At 44.9% G+C, this 13,194-nt stretch overlaps 1 protein-coding gene across 5 annotated transcripts in view; it reads right to left on the bottom strand.

Annotated features, from left to right (window-relative positions):
• Positions 1 to 13,194, bottom strand: part of LOC124135764 (elongator complex protein 1-like) — a 71,637-nt gene that overhangs the window by 10,320 nt on the left and 48,123 nt on the right. For all 5 annotated transcript variants that reach the window (XM_048396416.1, XM_048396412.1, XM_048396413.1 and 2 more), the window contains 8 exons: positions 12,728 to 12,886; positions 11,158 to 11,292; positions 6,439 to 6,524; positions 5,387 to 5,532; positions 4,501 to 4,624; positions 2,588 to 2,685; positions 2,001 to 2,202; positions 479 to 540 (listed from right to left, as the gene is read on the bottom strand). In XM_048396416.1, coding sequence (XP_048252373.1) covers positions 479 to 540; positions 2,001 to 2,202; positions 2,588 to 2,685; positions 4,501 to 4,624; positions 5,387 to 5,532; positions 6,439 to 6,524; positions 11,158 to 11,292; positions 12,728 to 12,886 — 1,012 coding nt within the window. The remainder of the gene's footprint in view (positions 1 to 478; positions 541 to 2,000; positions 2,203 to 2,587; positions 2,686 to 4,500; positions 4,625 to 5,386; positions 5,533 to 6,438; positions 6,525 to 11,157; positions 11,293 to 12,727; positions 12,887 to 13,194) is intronic.

The raw sequence follows: 13,194 nt of genomic DNA, 5'->3' as shown, positions 1-13,194 counted from the left end.
ATGAAAGGTCATTCAGATGTGACCTGGAATGAGATGTCCTCAGATCTTTGTTTAGCGATAGCGATAGCTTGTAATTATATTATTATGCAGATTTACGCAAAGTTCACACTGACATTTATTGAAGGCAATTTTTATAAATAAATACATCAACAATAATAACTTAGTCAGTTATTTAATCATCAACACAAACAGTAGACAACAATACCAAATCAGTGACGTTATTCAGCACCGAAATGCAACCAAGCTGTGCCCATTCAAGAAAGAGTAGTCTGTCAGTGGGCGTGGCCTAATGCTTTTGTTTTGTGGAAACATAAATTAAAAAATAATTGCTTGGTTTGCCAATCAATGCCACTAAATCACTTGCAATTTATTTACTGTTTAATATACACAGACTTTCTACCTGTACCAATGACAAACCTTCACAACACACTCACACATCAAATCTATCTTATGCCAAACATTCACAGAAGTAACATACCTTAGCATATGTCTCAAACACCACTGCAGCATCCGAGAACTTCTTCATGCTTTGCAGCTGGCCTGGTTTGTGCAATAAACACAAATTTATATTTCAACTAAGCATATATGCATAAACTATGATTTTATTTTAACAAAGTAGCTCTGTCACCAAATATCTACACTGGGTGTCTTTGGAGCTAGCTGAGCATGTGTGAAAACCTCACTGTGCCACCTGTATGACAACCTCACTGTGCCACCTGTGTGACCTCACTGTGCCACCTGTGTGACCTCACTGTGCCACCTGTGGCAATCTCACTGTGACACCTGTGTGACAACCTCACTGTGACACCTGTGTGACAACCTCACTGTGACACCTGTGTGACAACCTCACTGTGTCAACTGTGTGACAACCTCGCTGTGCCACCTGTGTGACAACCTCACTGTGTCAACTGTGTGACAACCTCACCGTGACACCTGTGTGACAACCTCACTGTGACACCTGTGTGACAACCTCACTGTGCCCACTGTGTGACAACCTCACTGTGACACCTGTGTGACAACCTCACTGACACCTGTGTGACAACCTCACTGTGCCACCTGTGTGACAACCTCACTGTGCTCCCTGTGTGACAACCTCACTGTGCCACCTGTGTGACCTCACTGTGCCACCTGTGTGACCTCACTGTGACACCTGTGTCACAACCTCACTGTGACACCTGTGTGACCTCACTGTGCCACCTGTGTGACAACCTCACTGTGACACCTGTGTGACAACCTCACTGTGCCACCTGTGTGACAACCTCACTGTGATACCTGTGTGTCAACCTCACTGTGCTCCCTGTGTGACAACCTCACTGTGACACCTGTGTGACAATCTCACTGTGACACCTGTGTGACCTCACTGTGACAATCTCACTGTGCCACCTGTGACAATCTCACTGTGCCACCTGTGACAATCTCACTGTGCCACCTGTGTGACAATCTCCCTGTGACACCTGTGTGACAACCTCACTGTGACACCTGCGTGACAATCTCCCTGTGACACCTTCGTGACAATCTCACTGTGCCACCTGTGTGACAATCTCACTGTGCCACCTGTGTGACAACCTCACTGTGCTCCCTGTGTGACCACCTCACTGTGCTCCCTGTGTGACAACCTCACTGTGACACCTGTGTGACAATCTCCCTGTGACGCCTTCGTGACAACCTCACTTTGCCACCTGTGACAATCTCACTGTGACACCTTTGTGACAACTTCACTGTGACACCTGTGTGACAACCTCACTGTGCTACCTGTGTGACCGGACTGGGCCACCTGTGTTACTGTCCCACCTCGGTGACCTCACTGTGACACCTGTGTGACTCTAGTGTGCCACCTTTGAGACAATCTCACTGTACTGTGTGACCTCACTGTGCCACCTAACTTTACATAGCTATCAATGTGACAATCTCACTGTACTGTGTGACAATCTTGTGGTGTTATGACAAAATAACACCTTACTGCCATAATTAATTTAGAAAATACAAAGCATCCAACTTACGTGCACATTGCCTGGCTATCTCTGCTTCCTGTTCTGAAGAGTAACCAAGTTTGACAGTCAGGCAGAACATCTGTCTCCAGTTGTTGCATGCTGTGAAGGCCTCCAGTGCTAGCTCCCACTCCTCAGACTTGATGTACATCACCCCTGCTTCGTCCGAACGGTTCTTCACACACAAATAGTTCCCATACGATGTTGCCAATTGCTGTAATAAAGATAACACATGCTTCAAGAATCTCCATACACATAACATATACAACACATACAACTCTCAGATTATAGGAGTCATATTGGATTTCAGCTTAAAGACCTTTGATGAAATTTTAAGATGTATGAGAAAATGATGCACAAAGCATCACTGGTAAAAGACCTCTGAGCTTCATTCCACAAAGCATACTTAGCTCCACAGCCCAAAGAATTCTGTTGTGTATAATTGTTGGTGTGTATAATTCTTGTTGATTATGGTTGTATTTCTGCAGATAACACTTGACAGTAGAAGTCTATGATGTATTCTAACACTAACCATAACATAAACAGGCCATAAACAAGGACTGGCAACTTTGTGTGTGAGAAGTAGGTCCGAGCCATACCTTGTACTGTGAAGTCCTTGGGGGAAATAGCCTTAGAGCATCCCCATATAACTTGTGCTCCTCTACATAGGACAGACATTCCTGGAACCTATCTTCACCTGCAGGAGAAACCAAGGTGGAAAATGTTTACAACAAAATATCTGATTTCCACTTATGTTAAGATTTAGAAGGTTCCCTGTAGGGTGATTTTTTGTGTGCTACAGGAGCCAGACTCACCACATCACTGATGGGTCAGGAAGTCCCCTGTAGGAAGACTTGCAATGTGCTACAGGAGCCAGACTCACCACATCACTGATGGGTCAGGAGGTCCTCTGTAGGAAGACTTGCCGTGTGCTAGAGGAGCCAGACTCACCACATCACTGATGGGTCAGGAGGTCCCCTGTAGGAAGACTTGCAATGTGCTAGAGGAGCCAGACTCACCACATCACTGATGGGTCAGGAAGTCCCCTGTAGGAAGACTTGCAATGTGCTAGAGGAGCCAGACTCACCACATCAATGATGGGTCAGGAGGTCCTCTGTAGGAAGACTTGCCGTGTGCTACAGGAGCCAGACTCACCACATCAATGATGGGTCAGGAGGTCCTCTGTAGGAAGACTTGCCATGTGCTACAGGAGCCAGACTCACCACATCAATGATGGGTCAGGAGGACCTCTGTAGGAAGACTTGCCGTGTGCTACAGGAGCCAGACTCACCACATCAATGATGGGTCAGGAGATCCTCTGTAGGAAGACTTGCCGTGTGCTACAGGAGCCAGACTCACCACATCAATGATGGGTCAGGAGGTCCTCTGTAGGAAGACTTGCCATGTGCTACAGGAGCCAGACTCACCACATCAATGATGGGTCAGGAGATCCTCTGTAGGAAGACTTGCCGTGTGCTACAGGAGCCAGACTCACCACATCAATGATGGGTCAGGAAGTCCCCTGTATGAAGACTTGCTGTGTGCTACAGGAGCCAGACTCACCACATCAATGATGGGTCAGGAGGTCCTCTGTAGGAAGACTTGCTGTGTGCTAGAGGAGCCAGACTCACCACATCAATGATGGGTCAGGAGGTCCCCTGTAGGAAGACTTGCCATGTGCTACAGGAGCCAGACTCACCACATCAATGATGGGTCAGGAGGTCCTCTGTAGGAAGACTTGCCGTGTGCTACAGGAGCCAGACTCACCACATCAATGATGGGTCAGGAGGTCCTCTGTAGGAAGACTTGCCATGTGCTACAGGAGCCAGACTCACCACATCAATGATGGGTCAGGAGGACCTCTGTAGGAAGACTTGCCGTGTGCTACAGGAGCCAGACTCACCACATCAATGATGGGTCAGGAGGACCTCTGTATGAAGACTTGCTGTGTGCTACAGGAGCCAGACTCACCACATCAATGATGGGTCAGGAGGTCCTCTGTAGGAAGACTTGCCGTGTGCTACAGGAGCCAGACTCACCACATCAATGATGGGTCAGGAGGTCCTCTGTAGGAAGACTTGCCGTGTGCTACAGGAGCCAGACTCACCACATCAATGATGGGTCAGGAGGTCCTCTGTAGGAAGACTTGCCGTGTGCTACAGGAGCCAGACTCACCACATCACTGATGGGTCAGGAGGTCCTATGAAGGAAGACTTGCCGTGTGCTACAGGAGCCAGACTCACCACATCACTGATGGGTCAGGAAGTCCCCTGTAGGAAGACTTGCCATGTGCTACAGGAGCCAGACTCACCACATCACTGATGGGTCAGGAGGTCCCCTGTAGGATAGTTCTCCATGTGCTACAGGAGCCAGACTCACCACATCACTGATGGGTCAGGAGGTCCCCTATAGGATGATTCTCTGTGTGCTACATATGCTAGTCTCACCACATACAACACCTGGACATGGGTTAGGAGTTAAATGTAGGATGACTCTCTTGCATTAGACTCACCACAGCCAGCAATGTGATGTAGAGCTTTTCTGAAGCGGCGGAGATGTTGATCGATGGCAAACCTGCGGTAGTTCTCCTCCATTCTACGCAATTTGTTAAGGAATGGGATATACTCCTTTGGGTCCTGAGGTCATCAAAACACAACATAGGTGAGTAAGTAATTGTTATTTAATACTAAAGACAGCAATATTCAGCTATAACACGAGGGAAGTGGGAAATAATTGAGTCTGGACCAGACAATCCAGTCACTAAATCATGAGCAACGACCCATGCCTTGGGGGTATGATGGCATAGAAAAAGTCAAGACACAGATCTGATCACCATCTGATCCTGGGGACCAATTCTCACCCAGAATCCTAATTGGGTGCAAATAACATAATGTTCAATCCTATTTCTTTATATCCACACATGTTTATTCAATTCTATCAAATCAAGAACAACATATCAGTAAAAAGTCACATTATTTAAAAATAATCTTTAAATCTAGAGTTCCACTCAGTAGCGCATTAGGCCAAAATTCCTTTCTTGTTCAGTCAAACAGAGTATATATTTTTGTATAATAAAAACTAATGTAATGATATACCAAGACAAAATGGATGTTGCTTTGTTTGTTAAATGTTTTAGTCCACTTATATCACAGAAACCTTTAAATATACGAGTCTGGGCCAGACAAACTAGTGGTTGATATTATTAACAAGATCCTATGCTGTAGGGGTAAAACAACACAGTCACTAAGCCTTGAATCCCATTCAATTGACTCGCTTCTTACAACAAGTCACTGAGTTCTGAACACCTGTAACTTTGATCCTGATGGGGAGCTGGACAAAATTGTTCAGATATGTCCACACTTAGGAATGGAAAGACTAAAACTGGTAAAGGATTTCACCTTGTGAGATTTCTCTGCGACCATCAACACAAGGTCAAAGTCATAAGATCCAAGGGCCACATCATACAGTTCATTGACATCAACAAGGAAGAGCAGGTACTTGAGTGTCTCCTCGGCTGTCACACTGACTCCCTCCTTTCTTGTCTCTGAAGGGTATTGTATATAAAATGAATAACACAACAACGATGAGCGAGGGTTTGGTTGTTTGTTTGTTGTTTAATGCCGCATTCAGCAATATGATAGCGGTTTGTAAATAATCAAGTCAGGGCCAGACAATCCAGTGATTAACATCATAAGCATCAATCCACACAATTGGGATACGATGACATGCATCAACCAAGTCAGTGAGCCTGACCACCGGATCCCAAAAGTCGCCTCTTATGACAAGCATAGTTGCCTTTTACGGCAAGCATTGATTGCTGAAGACCTCTTCTTACCAGGGTGTTCACGGAGTGAGTGAGTGAGTGAGTGAGTGAGTGAGTGAGTGAGTGAGTGAGTGAGTGAGTGAGTGAGTGAGTGAGTGAGTGAGTGAGTGAGTGAGTGAGTGAGTGAGTGAGTGAGTGAGTGAGTGAGTGAGTGAGTGAGTGAGTGAGTGAGTGAGTGAGTGAGTGAGTGAGTGAGTGAGTGAGTGAGTGAGTGAGTGAGTGAGTGAGTGAGTGAGTGAGTGAGTGAGTGAGTGAGTGAGTGAGTGAGTGAGTGAGTGAGTGAGTGAGTGAGTGAGTGAGTGAGTGAGTGAGTGAGTGAGTGAGTGAGTGAGTGAGTGAGTGAGTGAGTGAGTGAGTGAGTGAGTGAGTGAGTGAGTGAGTGAGTGAGTGAGTGAGTGAGTGAGTGAGTGAGTGAGTGAGTGAGTGAGTGAGTGAGTGAGTGAGTGAGTGAGTGAGTGAGTGAGTGAGTGAGTGAGTGAGTGAGTGAGTGAGTGAGAACATGAAATGAAGTGGTGGCTGGCACATTCCAACAAAACATTACCATGTCTGCAGTGCTGTTTCATGAGGCAAGACTTGTGAGATCTAATTGCAAAGGTGGCTGTGCCACTGAGTGGAAAAGCCTCTAACCTCGGAGACTCTTCACAAGACTGAGGGCAGCCTCCAGGTCAGGCTTACTCTTCCTCACATAGGAAGTCAGGATCGTCAGCAAATATCTGAAAACAAACATCTGTCATATGCCAGTATTATGTATAACAAACGCAAATAAGTTTGAACCTTAGTCATATGGCCACATCTTCCCGAGGCAAGAGAGTTAACTGACTTTAAAAGTCCAGTTTCCACCCTTGTCGAACTAGGCTGGAATTCCTGGGCTCGATCATAGCGCCACCAGTGACTATTACGAGTTATGTCCTTTCTATGCTTCTCCTATTGACCAATCAGATTCAACCTCTCGTATCACTTGCATTTGCTTCAAACAAAACGGTGGCGCCCAGTCAAGACGATCTGATCGATAATCAAGATCTATATTATGATAAAACAAGTCTTACATCGCGAAGTGCTTCAAATCACGTGAGCGCCTTGATTAAAAACAGGAAAAGATTAAGAAAATATCTGTTGACAACGAGATAGCGGTGCACATGCTTTGCAAATCCTGCAGTCGACTGAAATCTGCATGACACTTTACGAACCGGATACGATTTCGGTGCGCGATTTTGATTGGACTTTGCATAGACTCGTTAGTCCAGCCAAAATGTAACTCCATAATACCAAGGGTTGAAACTGAACTTTTATAGTCAGTTAACTCACTTGCCTCGGGAAGATGTATGGCCATTGATCATGGCTTGCTTTTGCACACAAGTAAATACTTATATGTGTGATAATCAGTTTCGAGAGGTGGTTCATATTTTTTTGGGACATTTCACTGTCTTTATTTCGATGGATAGTCTATTGTTTTTTTGCAAGATCTGACATATTAAACCAGTCGTGATTTGATAAATGAACAAGCTTCCAGTTCCAAAGCGGTTTGTTCAAGACATATGAAGTAACAAGCAACTTGTCCTTGTGCAGTTGTCAGATGGCTTCTCTCACACAGCCAGCAACACACATCAAGTCACTTGACCTTGTTTAGGTGTGTGATTGCTTCACAGTAACACAGCCACACACACACATCAAGTCACATCTCCTTGTCTAGGTGTCAGATGGCTTCTCTCACACAGACACACACACACATCAAGTCACTTATTCTTGTAACTTGTCCTTGTGCAGTTGTCAGATGGCTTCCCTCACACAGCCAGCAACATACATCAAGTCACTTGTCTTGTCTAGGTGTGTGATTGCTTCACAGTAACACAGCCACACACACACATCAAGTCACTTGTCCCTGTCTAGGTGTGAGACTGCTTCCCACACACAGCCATACACACACTCACACATCAAGTCACTTCTCCCTGTCTAGGTGTGTGATTGCTTCACAGTAACACAGCCATATACACATCAAGTCACTGGTCCTCCTTGTTTAGGTGTGTGATTGCTTCACAGTAACACAGCCATATACACATCAAGTCACTTGTCCCTGTCTAGGTGTGTGATTGCTTTACAGTAACACAGCCACACACACACACATCAAGTCACTTGTCCCTGTCTAGGTGTTATTGCTTCACAGTAACACAGCCATATACACATCAAGTCACTGGTCCTCCTGGTCTAGATGTGTGATTGCTTTGCAGTAACACAGCCAGACACACACGCATCAAGTCGCTTGTCCTTGTCTAGGTGTCAGACTGTTTCCCTCACACATTCACACACACACACACATCAAGTCACTTGTCCTTGTCTAGATGTGTGATTGCTTTGCAGTAACACAGCCAGACACACACACATCAAGTCACTTGTCCCTGTCTAGGTGTGAGACTGCTTCCCTCACACAGCCACACACACACATCAAGTCACTTGTCCCTGTCTAGGTGTGAGAATGCTTCCCTCACTCACACACACACACACACACACACACACACACACACACACACACACACACACACACACACACACACACACACACACACACACACACACATCAAGTCACTTGTCGTTGTCTAGGTGTGTGATGGGCTTTACAGTAACACAGCCAGACACACACATCAAGTCACTTGTCCCTGTCTAGGTGTGAGACTGCTTCTCTCACACAGCCACACACATACATCAAGTCACTTCTCCCTGTCTAGGTGTGTGATTGCTTCACAGTAACACAGCCATATACACATCAAGTCACTGGTCCTCCTTGTTTAGGTGTGTGATTGCTTCACAGTAACACAGCCACACACACACATCAAGTCACTTGTCCTTGTCTAGATGTGTGATTGCTTTGCAGTAACACAGCCACACACACACATCAAGTCACTTGTCCCTGTCTAGGTGTGAGAATGCTTCCCTCACACACACACACACACACACACATCAAGTCACTTGTCCCTGTCTAGGTGTCAGACTGCTTCCCTCACACAGCCATACACACACACACACACACACACACACATCAAGTCACTTGTCCCTGTTTAGGTGTGTGATTGCTTCACAGTAACACAGCCACACACACACATCAAGTCACTTGTCCCTGTCTAGGTGTGAGAATGCTTCCCTCACAAAGCCACACACACACACACATCAAGTCACTTCTCCCTGTCTAGATGTGTGATTGCTTCACAGTAACACAGCCATATACACATCAAGTCACTGGTCCTCCTTGTTTAGGTGTGTGATTGCTTCACAGTAACACAGCCACACACACACATCAAGTCACTTGTCCTTGTCTAGATGTGTGATTGCTTTGCAGTAACACAGCCACACACACACATCAAGTCACTTGTCCCTGTCTAGGTGTGAGAATGCTTCCCTCACACACACACACACACACACACATCAAGTCACTTGTCCCTGTCTAGGTGTCAGACTGCTTCCCTCACACAGCCATACACACACACACACACACACACACACATCAAGTCACTTGTCCCTGTTTAGGTGTGTGATTGCTTCACAGTAACACAGCCACACACACACATCAAGTCACTTGTCCCTGTCTAGGTGTGAGAATGCTTCCCTCACAAAGCCACACACACACACACATCAAGTCACTTCTCCCTGTCTAGATGTGTGATTGCTTCACAGTAACACAGCCATATACACATCAAGTCACTTGTCCCTGTTTAGGTGTGTGATTGCTTCACAGTAACACAGCCATATACACATCAAGTCACTTGTCCCTGTCTAGGTGTCAGACTGCTTCCCTCACACAGCCATACACACACACACACACACACACACACACACATCAAGTCACTTCTCCCTGTCTAGGTGTGTGATTGCTTCACAGTAACACAGCCACACACAAACATCAAGTCACTTGTCCCTGTCTAGGTGTCAGACTGCTTCCCTCACACAGCCATACACACACACACACACACACACACACACACATCAAGTCACTTCTCCCTGTCTAGGTGTGTGATTGCTTCACAGTAACACAGCCATATACATATCAAGTTACTGGTCCTCCTTGTTTAGGTGTGTGATTGCTTTCCAGTAACACAGCCATATACACATCAAGTCACTTGTCCTTGTTTAGATGTGTGATTGCTTTGCAGTAACACAGCCAGACACACACACATCAAGTCACTTGTCCCTGTCTAGGTGTGAGACTGCTTCCCTCACACAGCCACACACACACACACACACGTCACTTGTCCCTGTCTAGGTGTAAGAATGCTTCCCTCACACAGTCACACACAGTGAATCAAGTCACTTGTCCCTGTCTAGACTGCTTCTCTCACACAGTCACACACACAGTGAATCAAGTCACTTGTCCCTGTCTAGGTGTGAGACTGCTTCGCAGTAACACAGCCAGACACACATGCATCAAGTCACTTGTCCTTGTCTAGGTGTCAGACTGGTTCCCTCACACACACATCGAGTCACTTGTCTTGTCTAGGTGTCAGACTGGTTCCCTCACCCAGCCACCCAGCCACACACACACACACATCAAGTCACTTGTCCATGTCTAGATGTGTGATTGCTTCACAGTAACACAGCCATATACACATCAAGTCACTTGTCCATGTCTAGATGTGTGATTGCTTCACAGTAACACAGCCATATACACATCAAGTCACTTGTCCATGTCTAGATGTGTGATTGCTTCACAGTAACACAGCCATACACACATCATGTCACTTGTCTTTGTCTAGATGTGTGATTGCTTCACAGTAACACAGCCATACACACATCATGTCACTTGTCTAGGTGTGTGATTGCTTCACAGTAACACAGCCATATACACATCAAGTCACTGGTCCTCCTTGTTTAGATGTGTGATTGCTTCACAGTAACACAGCCATACACACATCATGTCACTTGTCTTTGTCTAGATGTGTGATTGCTTCACAGAAACACAGCCATACACACATCATGTCACTTGTCTTTGTCTAGATGTGTGATTGCTTCGCAGTAACACAGCCATACACACATCATGTCACTTGTCTTTGTCTAGGTGTGTGATTGCTTCACAGTAACACAGCCATATACACATCAAGTCACTGGTCCTCCTTGTTTAGATGTGTGATTGCTTCACAGTAACACAGCCATACACACATCATGTCACTTGTCTTTGTCTAGATGTGTGATTGCTTCACAGAAACACAGCCATACACACATCATGTCACTTGTCTTTGTCTAGATGTGTGATTGCTTCGCAGTAACACAGCCACACTCACAGTCATACACACAGTGAATCAAGTCACTTGTCCCTGTCTAGACTGCTTCTCTCACACAGTCACACAGAGTGAATCAACTCACTTGTCCCTGTCTAGGTGTGAGACTGCTTCTCTCACACAGTCACACACTCTGTCCACCTTGGATGTCCCCTGGCTGTGTGGCTGTGAGTGTCTGTTGTATGCCGCAGTGTACATGGTCACTGTCACATCATCCTCTCTGCAAAATAAAAAGAACTTTAGTGCGGACCTCAAGATTAACTTGAGACTGGCTGACTTGGATACTGCCATTCGTGCTTGCAGACTAGACTTGGATCCAGGTTTGCAGACTAGACATTAATTCAGGTAATCAGACTAGTCTTGGATAAAGGTATGCAGACAAGACTAGAACAAAGGTATGCAGACTAGACTACAATTCAGGTAATCAGACTAGACTAGGATAAAGGTATGCAGACTAGACTACGATTCAGATATGCAGACAAGATTTGGGTAAGGTATGCAGACTAGACTACGATTCAGGTAATCAGACTAGACTGGGATTTGAGTAATCAGACTAGACTTGGATAAAGGTATGCAGACTAGACTTGGATAAAGGTATGCAGACTAGACTTGGATAAAGGTATGCAGACTAGACTAGGATAAAGGTATGCAGACTAGACTTGGATAAAGGTATGCAGACTAGACTTGGATAAAGGTATGCAGACTAGACTAGGATTCAGGTATGCAGACTAGACTTGGATAAAGGTATGCAGACTAGACTAGGATAAAGGTATACAGACTAGACTAGGATAAAGGTATGCAGACTAGACTTGGATAAAGGTATGCAGACTAGACTTGGATAAAGGTATGCAGACTAGACTTGGATAAAGGTATGCAGACAAGACTTGGATATAGGTATACAGACTAGACTTGGATAAAGGTATGCAGACTAGACTAGGATAAAGGTATGCAGACTAGACTTGGATAAAGGTATGCAGACAAGACTTGGATATAGGTATACAGACTAGACTAGGATTCAGGTATGCAGACTAGACTTGCATAAAGGTATGCAGACTAGACTTGGATAAAGGTATGCAGACTAGACTTGGATATAGGTATGCAGACTAGACTAGGATAAAGGTATGCAGACTAGACTAGGATAAAGGTATGCAGACAAGACTTGGATATAGGTATACAGACTAGACTAGGATAAAGGTATGCAGACTAGACTTGGATAAAGGTATGCAGACTAGACTTGGATATAGGTATGCAGACTAGACTAGGATAAAGGTATGCAGACTAGACTTGGATAAAGGTATGCAGACTAGACTTGGATAAAGGTATGCAGACTAGACTAGGATAAAGGTATGCAGACTAGACTAGGATTCAGGTATGCAGACTAGACTAGGATTCAGGTATGCAGACTAGACTTGCATAAAGGTATGCAGACTAGACTTGGATATAGGAATGCAGACTAGACTTGGATTCAGGTATTGAGGAAAGACTTAGCCATGGATTGACAGAAAGAAACTACAAGAAAATCATGGAAGTATATTAAAGGACAGATATCAGTTTCCACAAACGAGACTGCAAAGATAAAGGAAGTAAGTGAAAGCAGAACTTAGGTCAAATTCATGGCAGGATTGACTGAAGATGTATGAACAGTATGAACTGACTGCAGGTCCGTGAGGAAGAGGTTCAGATGGTTGACTGCCTCCACTTGAGATATGAACTGCTGGATGTGGTCACAGAACATCTGGGGGTCATGGTCATACATCAGGTTCATGTTGATCCGATGTTTCCTCATAGCCAGGAATGCTTCCTTGTACTGCTGCCTGGTCAACAACAGAGACTTACATTCCAGGCAAATTTGAGCCAATGAAAGACAATACTATTATAATATACAATATAAAGATCCCTACAAAACTTTGTTTTTTTTTACCCCTACCAAACCATGTTCTTTCTTTATGATTAAATTTAATGGAATATAGTTAGTACCACAGCACTGTAGCTAAACCTAACATAGTCAAGAGTTTCAATTGCTTTTCAAAATTTATCTGCTTAAATACTGAGGAGAGAACTGTCACCAAATTTGAAACAAGAAACTAAATTTCCACATTTCTAAATCTGCAAGAATGAATGC

This window comes from Haliotis rufescens, unplaced genomic scaffold (assembly GCF_023055435.1).
Source record: "Haliotis rufescens isolate VD_foot unplaced genomic scaffold, xgHalRufe1.0.p SCAF_1, whole genome shotgun sequence".
Lineage (NCBI taxonomy): Eukaryota > Metazoa > Mollusca > Gastropoda > Lepetellida > Haliotidae > Haliotis > Haliotis rufescens.
This window is presented reverse-complemented; position numbering and strand designations above follow the sequence as displayed.